This window comes from Carassius gibelio, chromosome B18 (assembly GCF_023724105.1).
Source record: "Carassius gibelio isolate Cgi1373 ecotype wild population from Czech Republic chromosome B18, carGib1.2-hapl.c, whole genome shotgun sequence".
Taxonomy (NCBI): domain Eukaryota; kingdom Metazoa; phylum Chordata; class Actinopteri; order Cypriniformes; family Cyprinidae; genus Carassius; species Carassius gibelio.
The window spans coordinates 9367796-9395285 of NC_068413.1; the positions used below are offsets into that span (position 1 = coordinate 9367796).

Below are 27490 nucleotides of genomic sequence, written 5' to 3' on the forward strand. Positions count from 1 at the left end.
CAGTGATACACCCTGAACAAAATGTTAATGATAAAAAAATAATATCTGTGCTTAAGTGCGTTTTCTCACGGAGACTGTGCTGTCATACGCGTCGTGTTGCCATAGTTACTGTCAGACCTTTGTTTGTGAAAATGTAAAACTTGGAAGGAAGCGTGAAGACACTAAAGCTTAAATGTGACCTGAATTATTTAGTAGAAAAATGGCCGACGTACTTAAAAATAAGGACGAAGTTGGGCATATTTTAGTACAGGTAATGTACTCAAGTACAAAATAATATTAAAAAAGGCTTGACAGCAACTGTTGAAGTTTTAATTACTTCGAAACTATGTTAGTTCCATTATATAACTGAATATGATATAATTACTTTTGTAAAACAATTTTCTTGTGATGTTTTTATTGTGTCTTAGGTGCAGGATGATTTGAGACAACTGAAAAAGAATATTGTTCGATTGACTGTGCAAGAGAATGGAGAGGTTTTGGACATTCAAGCTTTGGATGCAGCCATCAGCAGGACTGAACATGGCATAAGGGTAAGGTTACATAAAGCCATCTTTATGACAACTTGACTTGAATAGTTCTGTATAACTGAGGTCTGAATTAATTAAATACACAACATTAATACCAAATTTATGTGTGGGGGGGGGGGGTGGGTGAAACAAAATTGCTAAACTATTTATATTAATAATTGTAAATCTAAAGTTTTGTAAGCCTGTATTTTTTAACATCAGATTTTTTTATTTATAAAAGTAGGATAATTACTTATATGTGTGTGTGTGTGTGTGTGTGTGTGTGTGTGTATATATATATATATATATATATATATATATAATGTATGTGTGTGTGTGTGTGTGTGTATGTATAATCATCTGATATATATGTATACATATATCTTGTCTTGCAGTCCCTGATTTGTAAGATTCATGCAGTGGAGTATATGAAATGTGGAGCATGGAAGAATGATGCCTGTAAATATTTGTTTATTGAATTACAGAGGCATGCAGAGGATCATCTGAAAACCATCAGTAATCAGTTTTTGACCCTACCCTTTATTGAAGAGCCTGAAAAGAAGCCTGTCCCCGCCAAGCTTGTTAAATGGTATTAAAAAATAAAATAAAAAACCCTATCAACTGGATTATGTAAAATCATATTTTTATAACATTTTTGTAGGCAGCCACCATATGAGACAATACCAAATGCACGTCCTCTGAGATGCCAGATTCCTGGTCCATCACCTGGGGAAAAGGTTTCCATCTATATACATATTCAGAACATTTGTTCAGCCCAAAAATTATTTATTCTGTAATCTGTGGTTCTATCTCCCCAACAGCACAAATCAGCATTTATCATGCGTCTGCTAAATAATCCTTTTCACCCAAAGAACAAGGAGATTGTGCAACAAAATTATGGGATACAGCTTCCTCACCTGCACAAGAGAGCCGGGGCCAGTGTGAGTTGCTGAAAGATATTATTTCATTTCTTTCTATTGTTATTTTGTCATCGTTATGTACTCACCTCATGTTGTTCCATCCAACCTTGTATGACTTTATGTATTCTGCAGAACACAATGAAAATATTTTGAAGAATGTTGGTTACCAAACGATTGTATGAGACATTTCTAGAAATATTTTCTGTTGGGTTTCACAGAAGAAATAAAGTCACAGGATTGGAACGACATGAGTGTGAGTAAATAATGACAGAATTGCATTTTTTGTTTGCATGCGACTTATTTTGGTTGCATTAGAATCCGTCAGCGTTTATGATTAAGGCTTATTGATAGTGTTGATTATATGGTGGCCAGCTCTGACTATTGCCTTAACGCCAGCGTCTGTCACATGAACCTCATGAAAAGAAATTACGTGACTGGCGTGTGATAATAGATGACTCCAGTCACTTTGCTTTCAAACAGGAGATGCGGATTTGAAGGTCACCTGGTTTGGCAGTGACAGCTAAATCTGTCTGTTGGTAAACAAATTAATCTTTCTAAAGGTCACCATTTGTTTTGGTGCTCTGTTTCCCCCCCTTCTGCTTTCCGCTGCGGTTCTTCCTCTATCTCCTGCATCCTCTGCCTGTCACTCGTGAGGAGGCTGTCATGTTGTTGAGAAGAAGGTATGAGACTTGGCTGCCGAAAGCAGACAGACGCAGATTGCGGCACATCAGCATTCTTCGGAGGACGGCCACCGCCTGATTGCAGTTGTATGGGCTGCTGCTTTACAGCTGTCTCAGGACAGGCACTGGTACCTGTTCCCGCATGCCAATAAGACAGCCGTGGCTTACCCAACTGGCACTTGCTGGCGCTCTGCCTGCTGCGTCAATACCTCTGTGCTGTCGGCTAGTTCTCCGCTGAGTCTTCGAGTGAGCTCCCACTGTTTTTTTTTTTCATTTAAATGTCCCCTTGTACCAGTTAAACAGCTGCGGGCCTCCAAACCTCTCCAAACACCTGGCCGGTGCTCGTGGTTTGTCAGGGAGCTCAGTTGCGTGACAACAGAAAGGCCAGAGAACATCAGGGGGAGAATCCAGAACAGCAGGATGAGGAGGAGAGTACAGAAGGGCTCTGTCTGGCATGTGCCCACAAACTAACAAACATGCAGTGTGCTCTCCATTATATGTTTATATGAACTGAAGAAATGACCGACCTCTTTCTTTGATGCTGTTTTGTTTGCTATGACTAATGCACATCCTGCTTGTTGCGTTTTTATGCACCAAAAAAGTGATTTAGCCATCTTGCTTTTAATCAGCTATAAATTTTCTGTAGATAACATGTTTTTATTGGGCTTTTTGTCTTTGGTAGTAAGTTTTGGTGCTTGTTTTTATCAAAATGATTGTTAAAATTAATGATGAATTATATTAGTCGCTACAGTATATGACTACCATGAAAGTCCTAATTATTGCGGTACATCCTTTTTATTGTGGAATGTGGAGCACGCCTTTCATTCGATTTATGAACTATTATATGATAATGAGGTGGTATGAGCATTTTAGGAATTGCTCTGATGGAATTTAATTCTAGAAGATTTCAAGCAGCTGTTCACTTGAGAGAAGGTGCGAGACAAATAAACCGAGCCATGCTCAAAGTATCCAGAAAGCATTGCCAGCATGTGATTGATTGCTTCAGGGAAGGGGGCTTATTGGCCAGTTTACAATGTCATTAACTGCCTGTATTTTAGCTCCAGCTTTGTTTTAATGAATGCGGAAAATCTGTTGGTTGTAATCACACAACATCACCGCGCTCTCTCTCACAAATGTGCATGCACTTGTGGTTCGCACAGCCAGTGGAACCGAGAGAAAGAGAAACCATATTTCTTGACATCTACAAGCTGCCACCAGCCTGATTAATGGATAGTCGTCTCCCAGCCTTTTACAACAAAGTTTTGTTTGGAGGGAAAAATCTGATCGGTGACCCGAAGCTAATAGCATTCTCAGTGAGCAAGTTATTGAGTGAAGTATATTCCCTCTCTCTCATCTTCTAGTACAGGGTAAATGGTGGCTTTAGAGCCTGCAGGCAGGTCTTTTTGGCCCAGTGAGATGGGGCAGTAGGTTAATACCCCTTGTTCTGTCACTTTCAAAACCTCTGACCTTTGACCACAGAGCTATCATTCGGGGCTCAGTAATTCCTCCATGTTTGGACAATGTTTTATTGGCTTTTTTAAGAAAGGCCCATTACTTAATTCAAGCTTAAATGGATAGTTCTCCCAAAAATGAAAATAACATTTTCCCTGTTGATGTAAGTGAATGTTGACCATGTTTCTCTTTCACATCAAACTTGAATATGCACATATTTAAATCACTCAAAGGAGATTTCAGGGCTACGGTCAATGTAAATCTAAAATTATGAATTAAAAGTATGAAGTACAGTGAAATAAATGACAACATTTTAATTCTGGGTGAATCAGCTATTTAAAATAACTATATTCCAGCTTAGTTGAACCATAGTGGTTAGAAAGAGTATAGTGTGCATTTATGTAATAAAAACATAATATTTGTTTGCCTTGGTTCTTCTAGGTTGGGACTCAAAGATTGGTCACTGGCTCCACTTCGAGTTTCACTGCAGTACGTGAAGGTCTGCCTAAACACCTACAGCCCAAACCACCACCTGAATGTAGAGACATGAATGCAGGTATATGCCTCTTTTTTGTACAACTGATACAGATTTTTTTTATGCATTATATACACTACTGTTTTGAGTCTATAAGATTGTTGAGTGTAAACCAAGGCTGAATTTATTTGATCAAAAATACAGTAAAAACAGTAGCAATGTGAAATAGTATGACAATGTAAAAGTTTTTTAATATATATTTATCTATTTATTCCTGTAATGGCATTTTTCAGCAGTCATTAATCTAGTCTTCAGTGTCACATGATACTTCAGAGTTATTTCTTATTATTTTCAGTGTAAAAACCATTGTGCTGCTTAATATTTTTGTGACGCATATCTTTGCAAGATTCTTTGACAGAAATATTTGGTAACCGCATGAATGTGTTTACTTTCATTTAATGTTACTTTGCTGAAAGAGTATTTACCCACCCCGCCCAAAAAAAAAAATTGACTGAACCCAAACTTTTTAAACAGTAGTATACTGTAAATTCATATGTTTGCATACATTTATTTATTTGTTTGTGCCCTCTTTTTGTGTTCATGAATAATATTCTGTAATTTTGTGTACAAATCCTCTTTGCAGACTGTAGTAAGACTTTTTTTTTTCTTTTTACATTTCAGGGCTGCTACCCTCAGCAGCTGACCTCTCTTCAGTGCAAACCCCAGTACAGCCCAAAGCTGTCCATGTGCTCCAGAGAGAGGACAGTGACCAAAGTAAGACAGGTCAGTCTATTTCCACAATGTCATTACACACTTGCGGCCTACATTTAAAGTTAGAAAGTCAGTTTGTGTGTATCCAAAACTCCTTTTTGCTGCGCATTGAATCCCAACAATCTACATTCATAGAGGGAGTAAATTGAGTTACTATGGAAAAAGGCCCCAAGTATTGCTTTTTTGTAAAATTAATTCTTCATTTTTAGCAGATAATTTTATGCTGTCTGTGATATTTTAAGTGTCAGGTGTATACTTGATTTAGTACTTTTAAAATATATATGAATATCATAAATAATCATCAATAAAATCAAATAACTGGACAAATATTACATATATTTATATATTATGTTTTCTTATATTGGTTATGTATATTTTACTGTCTTTGACTGTAGTATGTACTTCTTATTTATAATTATAGAGGAGTCAGAAATGGCTTCAAAACTGGAGATGGATGTGAGCAGAGACAAAATGTCTCTTGGAAGATCAGGAACCGAGAGTCCAGCATCCAGGACCATATACGCTCCTCCTCCTTCAGCTGCTTCTGCAAGCTCTGACAATGGAATACTGAATCGTGGGATAGCTCGACTCACCCCACTTAACCTGCAGGTATTGTTTATTTAGGATATGCATAAAGTTAAATATGACAAAGATATATATTCTGTTCTGCCTGCTGAGGTTACATTTTGGATGATTTGGACAGTCAGTGTTTTCTGTTTGTAATAATCTGGCCATGTAAGCTTCAGAACTGACTGATAATCAATTAAATTTTTCTGTGTAAAGTGAGCTTTTACCCCTGACATATTATTAAATGTATCAGGAATAGCTTTAAGCAGATATAGATAATGATTTGAAATATTCACCCTCTGCAAGCCAGAGGTCTTTTGTGTATATGACTTGCTGCAAAAAATAAAAGCTTTTACACTTACTTCCTATTTAGCTTTAAGTACATTTTATTGTTTGTTTATTTATTTTTTACTAAAGCAGTTTTCAATAATGCAAAAACACTTTTTTAAATGAATAGTTCACTCAAAAATGTAAATTCAAAATAGAAAATTTGAAAAATGTTGGTAATTAAACAGCTATGGTCCCATATGGGACACTAAACCAGAATGACATTTTTTTTCTATGGACGATCACGTTAAATTATTGCAACAGCCTCTTGCCTTTATTATAGTATGTATTTCTCTCTTTTCAGAGCATTCCAGTGGCAGCTGCCATCAGCAAATATCCTTTCGCCATAGCTGAGGGTCAGATTGACCCAGAAGATCTTGACTACTGTAGGTTTAAAAAGCAATACTGCCTCTACTGGGGTGCAATGGTAGAGGCTTTGGACCAGCTGCAGCGGATGCTATTGGACTTTGCGGTGCCACTGGCTCGGGTGTGTGGGGAGCGTCTGGCAGCATGTGTGCAGAGCGGTGAGCTTGACTGGAGAGACAGCAGGGGCCGGCGTGCCCATGTGGAGAAGCTGCTCTCGGTGCTGGAGAACAGAGATGAGGTATGGGACCTGATGTGTCAGCCTGGCCAGCGCTACAAAGGCATCGAGGGGCATCAGGCAGCGGCTGTGTGCATCCAGACCTGCTGGAGGCGCTACTCTGCCCGTACCGCCTACCTGCTCCAACTCAGGCCCAAATGGGCGGCACAAGTTATTGCCATATCTCTGCTGAAACGTGCCAAACTAGGCCATTTGAAGATAAGTCTACAGGCCTCACGTATCTGCCAACTGGAAAACTACCGCATCAGGGCAGAGGTGAATAAAATACACATTTATATAACTGTTAGTTCTGGTCCTTGAATCTGCATAGAATAAGTGTTGACTTAACAGTTTAACTTTTTCATAGATTTAACTTTTGTGTGCATTCAGTCTTTACATTATATATTGATGAGGAACGGACTTTGCAACGTGAAAAATATGTTCTATATAGTAAAAATGTGTTCATTATAAACTAATACTACATCTGTCATGTTGTGTCACTACCCTGCCATTCACAACTCCTCTCCCATGGCCTTGAAGATATTAAAGTGTTCACTGGATTCACACTTCAGAGCCTTGGTGGGAAAAATAGGTTATTTTGGTACTTTTTGTCTACAGTCAAATAATCTTTTTGGATATTCTCTCTTCACACTGTTTTTCATCTACTATGTAGTAGGGATGTAGGCATATTCGGACACAAGGACATTCTTTATTAGTGAGTCATTCAATAATTTTTTCAACCAATTTTTGTTCATTCAGGAAATAAACAATTCTCTCTGTTAGTGAATCCTTCATTCAACAGATTTTTGTTTTAAATATTTCTTTTTGGCATTTTGCCTTTATTAAGATAGGATAGTGTAGAGTAGACAGGAAGTGAAGTGGGATAGAGCAAGAGGCGGTTGGGATCGTGAAAGGTCCTCAAGTTGGGATTCAAACTCGAGACACCAGCAATGCAAAGGCGTTATATAAATTTTTACAAATTATTTTTAAAACAAATATTCATTCAGGAATGAAACAAATAAATATTTATTCGGTTGATTATTTCAAAAACACTGATTCAGTTGCTACTTTCTTTATATATAAGTAATTTAATTATTCATGCAAATGATGTCTTGAAACTATTATGATTGGCGTAGCAAAAACAGACAATGTAACTGGCAATATTGTGTCTAAATTTTTACTGTATAATATTAATTTTAAACCTTATATAAAAGCACACAACCATGCTGCCTACTTGTTATTTATTTAGAACTAGAAACTTTATGATTAGTTATTTTTCTTGCAATGACCAGGTTTTTACTCCAGTAACTTCCAGAAATGGCTCAAGCCATCATTGGTCACATCTTTTGAATTGCAGATCATGAACCTGTGGCAAAAGAAAGTACAGTTGTTCCACTCATAAGATGTTTTATAAAATCAGTCCTTTTTATCAAAAAACTGTGAAACCACACCTGTATAGTCCATATTTTTTATCAATATAGCCCAGGAAATAATTGTACTTTCGATGCAGAGGTGCTTATACAAAGAGTGATTGTGATAGCACAGGCTCACGTTTAGATTAAGTTTCTATTTGTCAGAACAGATGTTTCGTCTGTGCTGTCATTCCTGTAACATCTTTATGAACCTAGCATGTCTCTTAATTAGTGCCCACATGTTCATTTATCCTCACCGTCACTCACTGTGTGAGCAGACACAAGCTTGTGTATGTTTCCACCCTTTAAACACTCACATCCTTTTAATTAAGCCTTAATCTTCCCCTGGCAGAAAGCTTCATGTAGACTCCTAATTGAATTAATAGAGGGAAGATGTTTCTAAGTATGCACTTAGCTGATTTAATTAATGTGACTTATGCTTGGTTTGTCTCCATGAGACCCAGGGAGAAAGACGAGCATAATATCCTCCCTTTGCTGCCATCGGTGGGCCGTCATCCTAATAAATCCATGTGCTGCTGGGTGCTGTCTGTCGCCGGTCACTTTTACTCTCTTTTATCCTCTGCTGTCTGTGATTCACAGAGTCTGGCAGCCAACTGGAAACACATCACCTCCACCAAAAGGACTATCATCCACATCCCATCATTGGGTAATTCCTTTCCATCTGTTATGATGGCATCTGATTGCGTAATATTTTAAAAGTTTTTAAAAATACATGTATTTCGTTGCACCTGCAGAAAACACAGAAAATGTATTTACTAAAAACGTATCATTGAGACCTATGCTGGCTATTGAGGATGATGATGGTTGTGAATTGTAATCACCAGCAGATGGAGTGTGATTTTTGCACTGGGGGTGGCTGAGGAGAGGCCTGTGTGAGCTCAGATAATTAAGAAGTTGAACCCTATTGTTTTTATTGCCTCGCTCTGTTAGTTTGTATGCGTTTAATCATTTCATTATAGAGATTTGTTTGTAGCAGTCTTTTTGGGGTTTTCCTGACAAGTCATGAATTTATTGCTAAAATATTTCAATCTAATTTGAAATCATTTTGATTTGTTCAATAGGATATTCCCAACATCAGAGGCTCAGTCTCAGGGGATTTGATGTCCTCCAGAATACCCAGATGGGCCGACTGTGTGATATCAGAGGTGAGGGTGTGAAACATGACATGATCAGATTGGATTGACAGCAGACACATTGAAAGCCAACACAGTGCTGTTTGTGTTACATGTAGATGAGAATGTCGAGGTCATCTATGTGTCTCCGGTGCGCCTGGGTGAGGATGTTCTCCAGTACTACACTCACCTGCTGGGCCTGCAGACAGCCATTGAGCTGGGTGACGCTTCTGCACCTGAGTCCCACTGTTCCAAACGCTTCACTGTCCTCATGCCAGAAGCTCTGGAGTATTTTCCAGTATGGTGCACTACATACACACACACACATACACACACACCTAGGGATGATGATACCTTTTGTCTCCCCTCAAAGTGATTTCTGAAATATAGTTGTGCACATGAATTTGTTAACAATTTCCATAAAAGAATTTGCTTTATTTCTCACCTGTAGAGGGCGACAAAGGTGACCTTTGTATTTACTACAGTACTCTGTGTAGATCTGCAATAATTGATAAGGTTTCAATGCAAGGATCTGTACTTTTACATTTACTTATGTAGCAGAAATACAAAAATCTAAAGCTACATACAAAATAGGAACAAAAGCAACTGTCACAGAGCAACAATATTCGTAATATACAATGATAAGTTTATTAGACAGCTTAGGAAGCATTTGATGTTGTTCAAAACTAAACATAAACATTGTCAATATATGTGACCCTGGACCACAGAACCAGTCATAAGTAGCATGGGTATATTTGTAGCAATAGCTAAAAATACACTGCATGTGTCAAAATTATAGATATTTCGTCTATGCTAAAAATCATAAGGATATTAAGTGAAGATCCTGTTCCATTAAGATATTTTGTAAATTTCATCTCATATATATATATATATATATATATATATATATATATATATCAATCATGTCATGACTTAATTTTTTTATTAGTACTATGCATTGCTAAGAACTTAACTTGGACAACTTTAAAGGTGATTTTCTCAATATTTCGATTTTTTTGCACCCTCAGATTCCAGATTTTCAAATAGTTGTATCTCAACCAAATATTATCATATCCTAACAAATCCTAGATCAATAGAAAAGCTCATTTATTCAGCTTTCAGATGATGTATAAATCTCAATAATAAAAAAAGACCCTTATGACTCTTTTTCCAGGTTCACATATTTTTTGATATCAGGGACCAAACTATAATGATTCTAATATTTCTACAGAATATATTTATTATAATAATACTGTATATATTTATGTATAAACCCTAAATAAATGGCTTGCATGTAAACAAATGATACAAATCTAAATAATTTATAAAAATATTAACTATTTAAAACATTTGTAATATTCACTTATTATGATGTTTAGTTCCATTCATTAACTTATTTTATTAGATAAAAAGAACAGGTACCTTAAAACCCCATTTGAAGTGTGAATAGAAAAATACAACACAAATGTAAACTATTCTTGAAAATATATATTTTTGCAAGAAAGGAGAACTACTGAAATCTTTACACTATATGGAGATTTGTTTCTTCAATTATTGTAGGCCTAACTGACTGCACGTGCAAGCAATGCACCTCTGTTATTTATTGCCGCATAGCGTACGAGAGGCACGCGCTGCCTTTTCCCTGTCGATTCCTCTCCGTGTGTAAACTCTGCCAGACGTGTCAGCAGGATAAATCTCTGTTAGCCGTTGCTGCCAGCGTGGCATGCCAATGACAGACGGGACAATTCTGCTTGGATCAAACATACAGATGTGGAGTAATTAGTGCTTTCCCCATGGAGCCCATCACTAAGCACATAGTAAAGACAAGAGGCTGCAGAGGTGTACAGCCCTCCCCTGACTCTCCTTTATCAATTTAACGTGTTGGAGTACAGGAGAGGTCATGACCCCTCCGGCTGCACGTAATGGGCCCAATGTGCTTGCGCACATTCATAAATTACACCCATAGATAAAGGGAGGGGTAAGACCTTAGTGCTGGAGTGGAAAGGACAGTTATTTATGTACACAAAGACCACTGAGATTTCACCTTTGGGGGGAAATATACATAATAAAAATATATCTTTGTTATGTATTCTCTTTATTAGAGATTCTTATGTTATGAAGCATACAGCATTAATTCTGCAGCTGTTGTGCTCTTAATATTGGTCATTAACTCACAGCGAATTATATTCCTCTTTTAGACCCGGAATATGTGTCTAGCATCGCTCCTGAAGTACAGTCCTCGAACACTACAGCGCATCAAGAATTTGATCCAGGGGAAGCAGGCCTACATGATCAGCGGTGTAACCCATATTGATGACCTGGCTGTGGCAGATGAGCTCGAAGTTCCACTTTTGGGAACAGAGCCTGAAGTGACCCAGCTATACAGCACTAAATCTGGAGGAAGAAGGATCTTCAGTAGCGCAGGGGTCGACATGTCACCAGGAAAGTGGGATATATACACCCTGGAGCAGGTCTGTGTGCCGGACATCTGTTTAAACACCTCATGTGAAACTTACATTTGATGATGTAGAAAAAGAATAGAATATGATTCATATGTCAATCTTCCAGCTTCATGAAGGTCTGGCCCGGCTAATGACAGAACACATGGAAGTCCAGCGTTGGCTTTTCAAGATAGATAGTGAAGTGGGTGGACGGGGAATGGCCTATTGTGACACATGCCACCTAAAATGCCACCCATGGGCACAGCAGGAGTTTAGCCGCTATGGGCCTGAACAGTGGAGAACATCACAGTCTCAAATAAAGGTAGGACTGTTTTAGTTTTAAATAAATTATCTTTGAATAACATTCAGTTATTTTCATTTATGTATGCATGTACAGTATGTTTTTTTTTTAATTGGAGAAAAGACACATTTTTATTATTTTTATTCATATTATTATTTTTATTGTAATTGTTTTTATTATAATACTGTTGAACTTTTTCGCTATATTAACTTTAATAAGAATCTGTATAATTTATAATTTAAATAATAATAAATAATATTTTTTTTTTTTTACATGAAATTGAATTTAAGTGGAACTATTTCAGTTCTAAAATACCATGATGTTTAATAAAACGTTACAATGCTGATATTACTAAACATAACTGTCAATGCTGATATTACTAACATTAGTAAAAACCAAAGCTTAAGGTAAGGCAGGGTGCATGACACAGATTTTGCTTTAAAAAAAAAAAAATCTGTTGACAGAATTTCTTCTGATTTGTTCTTAGAGCACTTACACCATTCAACTGCACAGTCTGCATTAGTGAGTGTCTGTTGTGCAACAGTAGCAATTCTGAAGTATCAAGTGGCTTGTTTTTAAATGCGAAATGAAATGTGCCATTGCTTTTATTTTGCAAATGCAGCTACACTTCAGTCACAAGCCCTGTTCATTAGAATTTCCGCTTTGCCTGGTTTTTATATTCACATTCTGTACAAAATGCATCCTTGTCTCAATGACAAGCCTGTCATTACTGACCGAGGCCAAACTTTGATGCCATCATCGTGATTCGTCTAGAGAGTGCTTATGACTCAAATTCATGGGAAATTAATAATGAGTCATTTGAATGGTAGCATATTTATGTATTCTAATTCAAATGTGATGTATTCAACACTCTTGTTGTGTGCTTTAAAAACACATTGGTTTTATCCGCCTGTAATCGTGTTCATAACCCTCTCCTGCATCACATGCCTACAATTTGGCCCTTGATTTAAATACAGTGTTTTGCCATTACACCGTGAGCTTTGTGTAAGCTAATTACAGGGTTATCATCATACGCGGCTGTGTGCAAAATCAGACCTTGCTTTTTTTATTCCAGCCTCTTATTCTAGCCTTCTATCCTGGGGGCAAGACGAGGCCGCGTGTCCTACCTCTAAGCTATTAGCTCAGTCCCTAATTCACACTGAGGCCGAGAGAGGAATCTGGGGCTGTAATTGTGGTGGCATTGGTGCTGTTAATTACAGAGGTAAGCGGTTGAGGCCCAGCCAAGCTCCATTATGGTGATGGCAGTGAAGGAGCTTTAAATGGGGGGCTCTTCACCAGCTGGGGTCCCAGTGAGAGGAAAGGGAGCTGGGGCCTGATGAGCTGGCCTCCACCCTTAGGGCTTCTGGGCCATATGGAAGCCAGTACGGGCCTTTATTCTACCTCTTCAACCTTTTTAATCAATGGCAAGCTCTGCTAACAGAATGGAGAGCACCGAGGTTATTTCAGCATGTCATTCATTTTCTTCAGATCTTTATTCACTCTTTTAGTGAAATATTCTAGAACACATATATCAGTCTAATGTTTTAATTGCAGTGGGTAATAAAGGGTAAATATCGCTTTAGTATGTATGACGTCTGTTTGCAATTAAATTTCTAAAACATGCATTTGGAGGCCACTATCCTTTGGAAAAAAAAATATTATAATGATTTTGTAATTATCTGACTGCAATTATCAGTGCTCAGAGGCTTCATTTAAGTTTTACGTTTGGCTTTAGTTATAAGTCATAAAAGTTTAAATGCTGTTTTGCCTCACTAGGGAGCTGTCTTTCACTGTAATGCATCCTTTAATTTCCACCGGTCAAAGCCCAGGCCTCTGTTGAGCTCCCCCTTCATTTACCCTATTTACTATGTGCACATTGTTTAATTATTGATTGTATAAAGAACCTCTTCTAATGCAGGAGGAAGAATACCAGAACCCATATGGTCCTATATAGAGGAACAGCTACAGAGATAAGTGTGAAAACAGACCTAGAGGCAATGTAAAAAAAGACTGTGTGATTCTTTGCAATGTGTTCAGGAGGCCCACACCCCGAGGGGTGTTTCAGCCTTGGGCGAGCCTCACAGCTATTCAGAGAAGATGGGTTAAAGACATGCGGATCTCACTCTATTCAACGGCTGGGTGGACTCGTACACGCTACACTTTACACATTACAAACATGCACGTTCTGCCAGCACACGGGTCATTAGACACGAGGGAGCATTATACTAATAGCATCAACAGATAGACAGATTGTCTCCTACTTATTTTATTCAATGCATGTGGGATTACGTGTTGTACCACGTTTATTTTATTAGATTTTGAATGTAACGACACTTCTTGTGTTCCTCTTTGGTTAATGTTGCATCTGTGAAGTAATCCGCAAATATGTCCATATTATAAGCAGACTTTATTTTCCAACCCATTCAAAATGTCAGTTTACCTGATATCACCACTTTATATTTGTGCAGGATTTATTGGTATGCCTAACATCTGATGTATAAGAAAGGTACAGTATATCATAAAGTTATATGGCTTACACACACAAATAAAAAAACTGTTTCTGTCCATATAATAAAGCTAATGGTGCCCAAACAACACTTGACCTGACCTTTATTGTATGGTCAAACCATAACAGCAACACTGACATTTAAAAGTTTTGCAAATGGAAATACTCACTTTTGTTTTTACTTTTAAACAAAAAGATGAAGATGGCAGACTATTTGTTTAACTATACCTTTAAGGAAAGCTCCATAATCATTAAAAAAATTCAATATCTATTCAAAATGTAATTTCATATTTGTTTAGGATTATATCTAATATCTGATGTATAGAAACTGTATATCAGAGGGTTTACAAAACACACACACACACAAAACAATATTTATTTCAAAGAAGGGTTTTACCTGTTATTGTCCATAAAAAAAATACTTTTTTTTTTCTTCCCAAAATATCTACTTTTGTGTTCCAAAGGCATGAAGATGGCAGAATATTTGTTTTAGGTTGAGCTATCCCTTTAAAAAGAAAGCTTAAAAAAAAAAAGCCCTAAATCCCTTTTAGGAGGTATGCTGTTGACTAGGCTCGTGACTGCAATGTCGCTCTTGCTAATGTAGAGATCAAACAGCAATCAAAGCACACAGGAGACATCTATTTTATTTATCTATTTTCAAATAGCTCATCTTTATGTGGAAGCCAAGCAAGGCCCGAATCCTCTCTCACAGTACAGCTCGCAGTTTAAGTCCAAATAAAGAATGGCAAAAATTATTCCCTCTCGCTTTCCTTGCTTCCCCGCTGTTTGTGTGAAGTGCATTGGCAAATTCTCAGAGCGCGCCTGCTCTTTCGCTGGGAACGAAGGCCGTTTCCTTACACTTTTTGCCGCACCATTGTGTGCTTTATGGCTTGTGTCGGGGGTGAAATCACAGCGCAGCGATTGACCCTGGCTCTTCTGGTACTTGAATATGATGATGACTGTTTCATGTCTTGAATATCAACAGTATCGTATCTCCCCGTTTTGAGACAACTTCCTCCAGTGATGTCAGTTTTGTTTGAACATTATAAATGTACTTGAAAAGGATAAAGACTTCATGGAGAACAAAAATTGATTCATCCTTACATCTTCTTTAGCATAACCTGCACTTCTCAAGGTTTTAAAACAGGACCTATTGAAATGCGCCTAAATAAGAAAGGGCCTTTTATTAACCAGTTTCCAACCAAAAAGATTATTTCCCCTTTTATGTTCTGCTTTTTTAGAAACTGTTTTGCAGTTGTAAGCACAAACTATGCACTTATGTGCAATCCGTAAGTGCTCTGTCCCTTTTTCCCTGCTTTGAGAGGTCCTTAAGGTGAAATTCTTTCTCTTACTAGCCAACAGGTTTTAAGAGGCACTCACAGGAAGTCAAACATTGCAATTAACAACATAATTAAGTGTCAAAGCCATTATGGTGTTTTCTAGTTACAGAAACAAGGCCTGTATTGATCAGAAACAGACCCTGATTGATCTGCTGATCGATTGGCTTGCATGGGTATTTATCTGCCAGCATGCGTCAGTTGTTATTGGGGACAGGTGCAGTTACTATTGCCTACAGCCGTGGCAATGGGCTGTCAATCAACACCGACCACCACCCCCATTCACAACCACCTTCTATGCTTTCGTAAGGCATGTCAAATTAAGATACACTTCAGTAGTTACTGCTTCATCAAGGGGGTCGACACTATGTAGTGCTATATGTTTTTGTTTTTTTAATCAGCCCCAGACACTTTAGAAATTGCTTAATAGCACAAAAGTCAAGATATTTGTTTTATTTTGGTCGCACTATGGAGCTTAGAGGATTTTCATTATGCCTGACTTTGCTTTTATCTTTCATTTTGATGCAGGAGTCGGTGATGATCAAGTTCTTAGAGGAGATTCCTCATCTTTTGGCTTCGCATGCACATCCGGCCAACACATCCTGCTATGCCACATGGACCTGTTTCCTAGAACACTTCCTCAGGGAAGGTATCCTTCAACCAATTTTGCAAACCATCGCTACCCAATTACTTGTCAGATTGTCCCTGGTAGGCTTTTTCTTTGTATCCTTCTCCTTCCAAAGGTGGAGTGATAGAAGCCTTCCCGCCTTCAGATAGTGTGACATGTCTTACGGTGGATCTTCTGCTGGAGCCAGGGGGAGATGTTTGCATGCTGTCCTGTGGAGATCAACTGCGTGGGCCCAGTAGGTTGGAAGTGGTGGGCTGCACCGTACCTCAGACCTCCATCTGCCCTGAGGTCTTACACTCCATTTGCACTCGTGTGGGTCAGGCCTGTCAGCAGCGCTCCATCATGGGCCACATATCCCTAGATCTAGTAACCTTCCTGGATCCCAGCAACCTGGAACAGCAGGTTAGAGAGCCAGTCTTTAAAAAACTTATACAAAACACTTTATTTTTACACTACCATTCAAAAGTTTTGTTCAGTAAGATTTAGAGTAAAAATACTTGTAGTCAGTAAGGATGCATTAAATTGATCAGTGCCTGTGAACCCTATTACATTTTTACAAAAAATGTTATTTCAACTAACATTCTTTTGAATTTGTATTGATCGACGAATCCTGAAAAAAGGTATCGCAGTTTCTACCAAAATTGTAATCGGTTATCAACATTGATAATAATAAGAAATGTTTTTTTTTTTTTTTTTTGAGCACCAAATCTTTATCTTTAAGGATCATGTGATGCTGAAGACTGGAGTAATTGCTGCTGAAAATTCAGCTTTGTCAACACAGCAAACAAATAACATTTTAAAATATATTAAAAACAATTATTTTTATTTGTAATAATATTTCACAGTACTGTTATTATAAAATATTTTCTATTATAAATTTGGTAGGTATTTTATTTTCATATATTTTATTTATTTTTAATAATGTTTTGCTTTAAATATATGAAGCAGCATATAGTCACTTATTAATGTACATTTTAATATGAATATAGATGACATACTGTATAAGCTAAATTTGTAGGTATGACATTATGCAGTCCATTTATAGGGATGACATTAGGTAGTACGCTGGGGTAGATATCTTGAGATTTATTTTCCTAAGCAACTTATAGTGAAAGGTATACGTTTTTATCAGCAGTGTTTTCTCGGAATCGAACCAACAACCTTTGTATTGCTAGCACCATGCTCTACCATTTGAGCTCCAGGAACAATGTAAGCACTCAGCTCTATTTATCTTTTATCAAACAAGCTCTCTCAGAAACAAATTGACCCTTAAATGTCAGTGGTGTGTTTTACAGCTCTATGATAACAGAACCTGCGATGTTAAGAAGCTGTTGAGAGTGAGATGGGATCTGACATGTGGCACTGTTCTCACCTTAGAATATAGATAGTGTGAGGGTTCAGTCTACTGGTTCGAGGCTCTTATTGAGTTGTTATAGGACACTCCTATAGGTTCCCCTTAAGAGCTGTACAGATGAGAGAATGACAAGGGGCTAATGTGCCAAAAGGCTATCTAATAAACTGTCAGGTCTTATTGTGTCAATAAACTAATGCCCCTTTTAAGGCCATGCCCCCTGACCTTACAACACCCCTGTCAGACAAGAGGTCAGGCTGCAGTGTCTTTTCCTCTGACGTTGGGGTTCTTGGTCACTGTCAAGACAGATTGAACACTGTAATGTTCTTTTTGGCATGGTTATTTATGAGATTTTCTCATTATTTTTTCAATTTCTGTAAAAACTGCATTAAGACATCATACTGAGTAAATTTTAAAGATAATGTTGTGCAGTTATCTAAAGAGTTTTATTTCTAATCTTTTTGACAGCATAAGATAATGCGGTAAGGGTTATATTAGATGTTAATGTAGACCTCATGAAGCTCATTTTAAGGTTACCTAAATAAACATTTTTTTACAGTGCAGAGCCACCCCTGACAGTGGGAGGTTAACTAGCATCCCTTGCATTTCAGACCATTCGCTTTGCATCTCTGCCAAAGGACATGACAACTGAAAGATCTCTGCGGGGGGAAAGGAGGGGATGCATTACAATAAATTTGAGTCTAATGTAGAAAAAATGGTATGGATTTGACCTCACTGACCTTGCTGTGTTAGACATTGATTTAGCAATTTTTCAAAACTTCTGGTGTTTCTAAATTTAGGTCTGTTTATTAAGTCATGGAACGTGAATATCCCCTGTGGAAATGATGTACATAGTGCATATGACAAGTGAGCAAAGAAGTGATTATATAACTAGGCAACATGATGCATAATTAATTAGAGTACTGTGATTTTTATCAATGATCCCTGCTGGCAGGCCTAAGATGGAAATGTGTCTTGTCACAATGTTCTTTTAGCGATTCCCACTGCCACTAGAGGGTGGCAGAACACACTCACATTGTATATGACACTATTGCATACAGAGACCTCCTCTCAGATGTTCTTAATGTTTCAGGGCCCTTTGCAGGAATGGACTGACCTGTTGGTGTACGCTGAAGCTTGTGTTTGTGTTGTAATCATGTGTGTATATGTTCTTGAAAAGTATGAGATGTTACGGTTCTGAAAAATAGCTTATGACATTTACTTAACACAGTGAAAGTCTAAAGCCCCCACTGAGTCAGCGGTGGATTCTTACAGCTCCATATGCACATTATGGTATTTATCATTCTGAAATGGTGACTATAGAACAGATATATTTTACAAATGAATGTCACATGCTGCTGTTTTAATCATTGACTCAGTTGGCATGCTGTGATTTTAAAATAGATGATTGACTTTGGAAGTCAGAGAACGGCGGCTTTTTTTTTTTTTAGATAAATTACGCATTGAGGTGGAATGTACTCTTCCACAGAAACAGAAAATTTCACACTTGAATCTCATATAGTCTCCTGATAGAATAGCTTTTACTCCTGCAAATGAAAGTAATTCATACATTATTCTGATTGAATAGCACCAGGATTCTCTATATTGTGGATTCACAGAGGCACAGGATGAATTTTATTCAGCGTGTCTTACGGAGAATAAACTGCACACACAATTAAAAGCGACAAAAGGAATTCAGACGGATAATTCCAAACATTACTGTCCCATCTCTCCTGGCACTGAGGCAGACAGATCTGCCAGACTAGTGCTAACCCGTCTCTATTTAAACATCAATTTACATTCAGACCTGTTGCTAAAAGCAGTCTGTATTTTTTGTGTGTGTGGGGGAGAGGTGGGTCGCATGTGTTTGCCCTTGCAGGCTTGCTTCACATTGTGTGCGATGGGAGGCTCAGCTGCAAGATTGCAGTTTTTAATGAAAGTGAAGGGGCTATAAAAGACAGGTACAATCTGGACGTATATATCAAGCGCCTTTGTTAAGGGTGACAAAGAAGCAGGCTTGGCTGATTCTACAGACTGGCTAAATGGTCCCACCTATCCCACAAGCACAGGTATTAACTATGAACGGGAGGCACTGCCGGGTGAATTCAGCTCCCTATATTGAGGTCTTCCTGTAAGTCTGGAGTCCTGTTTTCAAAGGTCATTGCTTCACTTTATCCCTTTAAAGGAGCTATTTCTAAAAGGAATTTCTTTTTTGGTTGCTTAGTTTTTAAAAGAGCTTTAAAAATAGTTTTTTGGAAAGTCAAATTTTGAATGAAAGGAATAGTTCTCCCAACAATGGAAATTTACTGAAAATTTAATTGCCTTCAATCCATCCATGATGTAGATGAGTCTGTTTCACTTGCTTGCCACAGGTAATGGGTGCCATCAGAATGAGAGACCAAATAGCTGATAAAAACTTAACAATAATCTACAAGTGAACAACACATTAACATAGTGTAGAGTGAAATCTGTGTGTTTATAATAAAACAATCATTTGTAACTTTAAACTGCTTCCAGCTAATGTAATATATTTGATTCCTCAATCCGTAATATTGCTTCCTTCATTAAAAAAAGTTGTTTTGTCTGAATCAGGAGAGAAATATGCACAGATCAAGCATGAATTGCATATGAAAACAGTCCAAAACAGTTGTGAGAGGACAACGGGGGATGGACCTATTTGCTGTAGGAAGCATTATTATGGATTATGGACACCTTACTGATGGATTGAAGCTTTTCACTTCACAAGATGATAATTAATGGACGGGAGGAGTTGTGTGGATTATTAAGACATTTGAACCCTCATTCTAATTCTCTAAAATCTTTTCCGATGAAAAAACAAACACATCTACATTTAGGATGGTCTGAGGGTTGAGTACATTTTCAGCAAATATTCATTTTTGGGTGAACTATTCCTTAGACTAAGTAATGTTGGAAGACAGAACATCATCTTTTATATTAGTAACAACAGAGAAATATGTTTTCCGGATAAAATAAGCAAATTACATAAACAATCTTTTATTCTCTTTCTTTTTGATAGTTTTTATATACTGAAATTAATTAGTGTTTGCAGCTGAAATGAAGCCAGTGTAAATAAATGATTCGGTTCACTGTATTTCAGCATGTGAACTTTGAGCATGGTACGGTGATCATAAAGAGATTTCAGCAGCCGGGCCACCATTTGCATTCGCTGGCAGCAGCGTTTAGGTTGACAAATAGGGACGACAGGAGAGTCAGCCAACTGCCACTTAGTTATTAACAACTCCTTCACTGGTGATTTATTTGCCACTTTTTGAAGAGAGGGCATAGCTATTAGATTATTATCAGGGAAAATTAGCCCTGTTTAAGCATAAGGCCACGACTGGGCCTGACCCCTTAATATCCTTATAATGATGCCATTAACCATACAGATGTGAAGAGAGTCTCCAGTTGGGCTTTAGACACAGTATGCTTCTCTCTTTCTCTCTCTTTCTCTCATGCACACACAACTTGTCTGCTGAGCTCCGTTTTTTTCTGCAAATACAGTTTTGAAATGTCCATCTGTCTGTTTGTTTTAAATAGTTTCTTCCATTGTCTACTTGTTGGCTAAAAATAAGTGAATAGTTATTTTGATTTATGTGTTTTATCTGCTGACTTATGTCTGTGTGCACTGGTTTGTATTTAGGTATGGGCTATTGATCTTGACCTGGGCTACAGTAACCAGTTGGCCATGACACAGCTGATGCTGATGATGACGAGGGGGACGCTGGACTGCCGCACCTGTAAATTGGAGGTTCCTCCTCCAGTCAGAGACAAGAAGTCTTCTGTACGCAATGCTAGAGTAAAGACCAAAGCTGTAAGAATCTGTCATTATGACATGGTTGTTATACTGGATTTGAAATATGGAATTAAAACATATTCAAGACTTAATTTTAGAATAGTTATTAAGTAAAAGACTTAAAATGTAAATTCTGTCATTCTCACCCTCATGACATTCTAAACCTACAGTACGTAGGTTTGGCATAGGTAAGATTTGAAAAATATTTTTTTAAAGGGAATTTGGATGTTCACAAAGCCTGCATTTATACAATTTAAAATACAGTAAACAATAAAAAATATATTACTATTATAATACATATTACAATTTAAAATGACTGTTTTCCATTATTATAGTGCATCAGTGTCACATGGTCCTTCAAAAATCATGGTCCTTCATAATCTGCTGATTATGAGTATTATTAACAGTTAACATTTTTGTGGAAACTGACTTTTTTTCTGGATTCTTTGATCTGCATTTATTGGTAATGGAATTTTATTGTAACAGTATAAAAGTCTTCACCTACAGATGTAGTCAATATAATGCATTCTTGCTTAATACAAGCATTAATAAAGCCAATGCAATAAAGTGGAAGGGGACCATAGGATGTCGGGAAATACCATGAAATCATTATAAAAGTAGCCTATGCAAGTCTTCTTAAGCTTGAAATTCTTTACAATTCAGTTTTAATGCATGGGAAAGAGCAGCATGGACATCTTGCTATACTTATCTTCTTTATGTTCCACAGTAGAATAAAGTCATACAGGTCCTGAGAGTAAATGATGACAGAACTTTACATTTCGTATGAAAAACGTCACTTTAAAGGTTACACTCGAAACTATTTGTGATTCTTTTAGCTCTTTAAAGCACAAGAATTCCATTATCCCGAATGTGTTCCCTGAGACCGGACCACAGAGCAATAAAAGTCCTCTGCTGAATATTATCCTGATAAATCATGGCATCCATAAAGATTGATCTAGCTAAGCTTTGTTGTTTTATTTTGGTTAAATACAACTAAACGCTGTAATTACGCTTCCGACCTGATTGGTGTTTAGAAGAAACTGAATTCATTATCATTTTGATAGATGAGCCTAAATAATCAGCCCATAAATAATGCATACCATATTCATTATGCATGTGTATGCATGCCTGAGCACCTCATCAACCTGATGCCAGCCCCTAAACAATAGACTTGCTTTATTAGCAGCAAACCGGAGTTTACGCTTGTTAATCTGCGACTTGTATTATTTTATCAAACATTCATTTAGTTTGTATGTGCTTGTATCGCCCGGCTCCCGCCTGCCTGTCTTAATGGCTCCGGCTTTGGCCATCATTCAGGCCCAGAATATTAGAAACACAATTAAAACCCTGCAGGAAAAGCTTTTTATTGTTGTTTGAGGATAGTGTGTCTGACAGCCGAAAACAGAGTTCCATAGAAGAGAATTACTCATGCCCCGCACACCGTGCAAGTGCTTTACCCTCCACTTCATATCTGTCACTGAGAATATGGCTCATGCCCGCTACAAGTCCTGCGAGTCCTGCCACTCTTAACTAATCCGCTCCTGTGGCGTTCTTTTAGACACATCTTTTATCTGCCGTGTCTGTGGGCATCGTTGGGTTTTAGAGGAAACCTTTCCGTTTTCTGTATAACCTAATAACGTAGGACTCTTTCTCCCCAGTGCCCTATATGACTATGAGACTAATGCCTAATGTTTCTCCATTTGGGCTTTTGAAACCATTCTATTTGTTTCTAGCGTGGCTGTTATTGCTGTCCCCAAGAGGTCAATTTATCATTTAGATATACTGGTCAAATTTTTAGCAACAGAATCCCATGCAGTTTGTTGATTAACTCTGTGTATTTGTTCGCTCCCCAGGAAACCTCGGTGACCAGTCGCTTTGCAGTGATGTGCACCCGACTTCTTCACACCAATCTTTCTTTGGTGTATTACAGCACATTTTTTCTGATGTGCAAAGCGCAGGGCATAGGTTATGATGTCAAGGTAAAACCTTTGCTTGTTTTTCCAATAATACAACTGGAGTGCTTTGATTGCAGAGCAAGTGTTTTAATATATTTTATATGTGTTTCAGGCAAGGCAAGGCACTGTATTCGCCCTCCATGACAGCAGAGATCGAAGAAGCCTTGGCATGCTGTGAGTTCCCACAAGAAGCAGGCAGACGCATTACCCTTATCTTTCTCCGGCTCTGTTTTCCCTTCCTTTGTCCCCATTACCATTAGAGATATATCTAGACCTTGAGCACACTCCCAAGTGCAGATTAAACATTATGTAGTGAATACCTCAACCCGAAATGTGGCAGCGCACAAAATACTGCCAAGTCGAATTAAAGGCATTCATCACATAAATCCTATACCCATCCCACTGAAGCCCAGCTTTCCTTCCTCATTTCTCCCTGAAGAATAGTACACTCTTTAAGGCTGAGAGTTCTCATTAAGCTCCTTACAGCCCCACAGCCAAACAAGGTGATTGTTTTTTTGTTTTTCTCTGATGGTTCTGGGGGATCATTAGTAAGCTTGTTTGTTTCTGCGTGTCGTTAACAGAACAATATCAGAGGATCTCCAGGGAGCTCTGCTGACCTTTGCTCACAACCTGTCAATCATTCATCAGGAAATATCAGCTCCAAATATGCAAGGAACAAGCAATTTTAAGGTATGCGGATGTTATTTTTTCTTAAACTACTCTTTAAAGAACTACTAATAGTACGTTCTTAACTTCACATTACAGAAAAAAATAGTTTCACATTTAGATCATGTATCTACAAATTACATTCTTAGAAAAAAGGGACAAAGCTGTCAATGGGGCGATACCATAAGGTACAAAATAACCATATTTACCCCTAAATCCTACATATCCGTACTTTAAAAAAGTGCATATTAATACTTAATATTAATACATATTAATACCCTGTGTCAGTTTGGTACCCTTTTTTCTAAGAGTGCAGGACATTAATCACAATGATTTTTTATGGTTTCACCATATCACATGGTTTTAGTTCCTTTTGAACAACACTTAGGGTCACTTTACAAAGACAAAGAAGGGATTATGACCATCAAATAATTAACAAAAATATATCCACAATGCAACAGTAAGAATCAGTCACTCAGTAGAGGAGCTACATCAAATCCACTCCACCACTTGCTCCAAAAGGCTCTGTAAAACTTTAGTGTAATGCTAGTAATAAAAACCTTTGAACATCCTTAATAGTGTTCATGGTTGTTTAATTTAATAATCTCATATTTTTCAAGTCAAACACATTAACTTCCAGTTTGCACTAAACTGTTCATTGCAATCTTTTCTAAATATGCCATTCTAAATAAATTATTGTTAGTATTATAACTAAAGTTTATTATTATCAACATTATACCAATGTTTTGCTGAGACTTTTTGGGGTGAAGAGTAGTAATTTTGAGCTTTTGGTCAAATTCAGATGATAACTCCTCATTCTTGATCACATGTTTTGAGAAAACGTCAATTGTGTGTCGTAACATTTACTACAATACACAAGGTATTAATTTATTAAAGTCAAGGCTTTATATCTTATCTATATTATCTGCTGCTGAAGTCATGCAAATGCAGAACTCTGTAGACAATGTTGGATACTGTGAGTGAACTGTAGATTCATTGACACTCCCTGAAGAGCTGCATTCAACACAATGTTATTTCATTTTATAGAGAAATTCTCATTCACTGTACAGTGGCTAGAGGTTAGGATCTGTAGTCAGACATACTGACTGATGTCTGCTATTGTTTGCTTTTATAAGGACCTTATCAAGGACATCGAGGAAGTCCTGGGCATGACCATACAAAACCAAACCACATCTCAAGAAGAAAAGGAGATTACTGCAGCCGAAAGCGAACAGTTATAATATCATAAACCTCACTGAACAACCCTAAATTAATCAACATGCTTATAGAGTATCATACAATAGCATTTACATATTCAGTTATAATTGCTGTTACCAAACAATTCTATAGAACTTAGTTATAGCTGTAAAGTGGCTAACATACAGTAACATTAAAAGGAGATAACACATGTATAAATTAGCTTGAGTGGATTTCTCCATGACATTTTTAGATCGCATTGTTATAGTGATCTAAACTATTGTGCATTTATATCTAGAAAGATTTACAATGTGAACAGGATAATTACATTTAAGTTTCATGTGCCATTCATGACATTTAGCTCTTAATAGCTAGAGATACAAGAGAGGGATGTTGGTTAATCAGTAAACTATATAATGCACACATATAATATAATCACTTAAAAATAATACATTTTGATTGTTTTTAACAGTAGCAACATCCAGATAATATGGTCGGATCTGTTGTAAGTTATTTCCACAAAACCTTCAATAAATTGTAAACATTTTGTGGATTCAGTAGATTTTATTTTTATGGAATAAAAAAACTTTTAACTATTAAAAGACTAATATCTGAAATCTAGTTATTGAATCTAACTGTATCCAGTTATATTTGGCTGTAAAAAAAAAAAAAAAACTTGATATGTAATTGGCTTCCGATATGGGTTTAATTTATATAGACTGACCAACATATAAAATAATCACAATTATTAAATATTTAGCCTAATATATTTTGGATATTATATATAGATATAATAAATACATTGGATTTTTACATTGGATGTTCTATTACTGTATTGTATTTTATGTGTAATTCCATTCATGAATGGAACTCTATGTGAGCATGAGACTAATGATGCATACTACATAGGGCAAATAGGAACAAAAAAGCGCTCGGTTGTTTCTTCCCGGAGAAGATATTAATCGTACCAGTGAAGGTTGTATTGAATGCCTTTTACTGTCTATGATTTTTCTGCACAAAACTAGCGAATTAATCGTACTTTCGTAAAAGCGATGTTGAAGTAATATAAATGTTTGTCAAACTAGTATGAAAGGTGCACCGGTAAGCTGTAACGTTCTCTCGAGTGCGGGATTTCAACAATAATTCGGCATTATTTTTGAGCTGATTAAAGGATGCAGAACTGCAGTTAAGTTAGGTTTGATGTTCTTTATTAATTATTTGCGTTGCTTAATTAATTAATTTATTCATTACTCGTGACGAAATTCTGATGTGACGAGCCAACAGTTGCTCTTGAAACGTCTTAGATCACTTAAGGGTTTACTCGGCTATGACAGAGATTCTACGAAGATTCCACGGTGGCTTTCTAAAACTGGCCCTGTTCCCCAGCACCTTTAGAAATAAAGCGCCTCGTCCCGCTGCCTCTGAAGTACTAACATGTCACCTCACGCAGCGCGCGCTGCCGCCTTGGACGTCATTCTGTGTGCGCTACCGGGACGTCATCAACGACCAGTTCGGTCTGTCTAACTTCAACTGGCAGGTGCAGGGAGCGAACTACCACATTCTAAGGACCGGTGCATTCCCTTTTATCAAATACCACTGCACTAAAGCACCTCCACAGAACCTGGATTTTGAAAATAAGTTTTTTGGGGCATTGAAAGTCATCAATCTGGGTAAGTTAAGGTATTAGTTAAACGTATTTTATTTTATGTTTCTTACAGCACACATTACATTTCTAATGTTTTCTCTTTCTCTCTCTCTCTTTCTTTAAGGTATCCCATGCTTGGCATATGGCTTGGGTTCATGGATGGTAGTTAGAGTGACAGAGACGGTTCAGACCTCTGCAGGACCTGTTACTGTTTACTTTGCATACAAGGAGGTGGAGGGTGCTCAGTTCTAATATCAGAGACACAATGAGTATTTAAAAAGAGCTGAAAATGTTTGTCACAGGCCATCGGAAAACTTGTACAAATGGCCAAGTGCGACCTGAATTACCAACTGCACTTTTTCACAAAAAATAAACAAATAAATTATGAATTTTAAACTTTGGATTTTTCTTTTCAATATTACACATTTGTATTCATTCATTAGTATTATTAGTATTAGTATCAGATTGATAAGTTAATTAAAAAGTAATAATAAAAACCTAAATATATTTAACAAGTATTTGACGAAAAACAAAAAAGGGTAATTAGGGAAGCCATATGCATAGCCAACTAGATAAATGATTAAAGAGATCAAAACTGCTGATTCAAATTTTGATCAGAATGTTCAAGAAAAAAAATTATTTTCCCGGTAAAGGTATGTACTTTATTATATGTCTTTATTCTTCAAATTGGCTATCGTGTTGCTCATCCATTTGGTATAAATAGGCAAGTTTAATTTGAAATTGCACTCCTTTGACAGTATTTTTTTTATTTATTAAATTTGATTGGTTACACATGGTATGTAGATTATTCTGACATTATCGTGAT

At 37.2% G+C, this 27490-nt stretch overlaps 2 protein-coding genes across 4 annotated transcripts; both read left to right on the forward strand.

Annotated features, from left to right (window-relative positions):
• iqch (IQ motif containing H) lies at positions 1-25566 on the forward strand. Of its 3 annotated transcripts, XM_052582066.1 has the most exons (22): positions 1-250; positions 408-530; positions 992-1095; positions 1168-1243; positions 1328-1447; positions 4000-4114; positions 4715-4816; positions 5226-5413; positions 6003-6554; positions 8291-8357; positions 8773-8856; positions 8943-9121; positions 11022-11294; positions 11392-11586; positions 15937-16057; positions 16152-16438; positions 21049-21219; positions 23055-23180; positions 23269-23330; positions 23596-23659; positions 23738-23846; positions 24959-25566. In XM_052582066.1, exons 1-21 carry the CDS (start codon positions 200-202, stop codon positions 23843-23845), a joined length of 3168 nt encoding a protein of 1055 aa, XP_052438026.1. In that variant the 5' UTR covers positions 1-199; the 3' UTR covers position 23846; positions 24959-25566. The 3 variants fall into 3 exon arrangements, with proteins under 3 accessions (XP_052438026.1, XP_052438024.1, XP_052438025.1); XM_052582064.1 differs by lacking the exon at positions 23596-23659; XM_052582065.1 differs by lacking the exon at positions 23596-23659 and having other exon boundaries at positions 21049-21189.
• Positions 25567-25952: 386 nt separating this feature from the next.
• Positions 25953-27060, forward strand: cb18h15orf61 (chromosome B18 C15orf61 homolog). Its single transcript, XM_052581671.1, has 2 exons — positions 25953-26689; positions 26789-27060. Exons 1-2 carry the CDS (start codon positions 26347-26349, stop codon positions 26914-26916), a joined length of 471 nt encoding a protein of 156 aa, XP_052437631.1. The 5' UTR covers positions 25953-26346; the 3' UTR covers positions 26917-27060.
• The last annotated feature ends 430 nt before the right edge of the window (positions 27061-27490 follow it).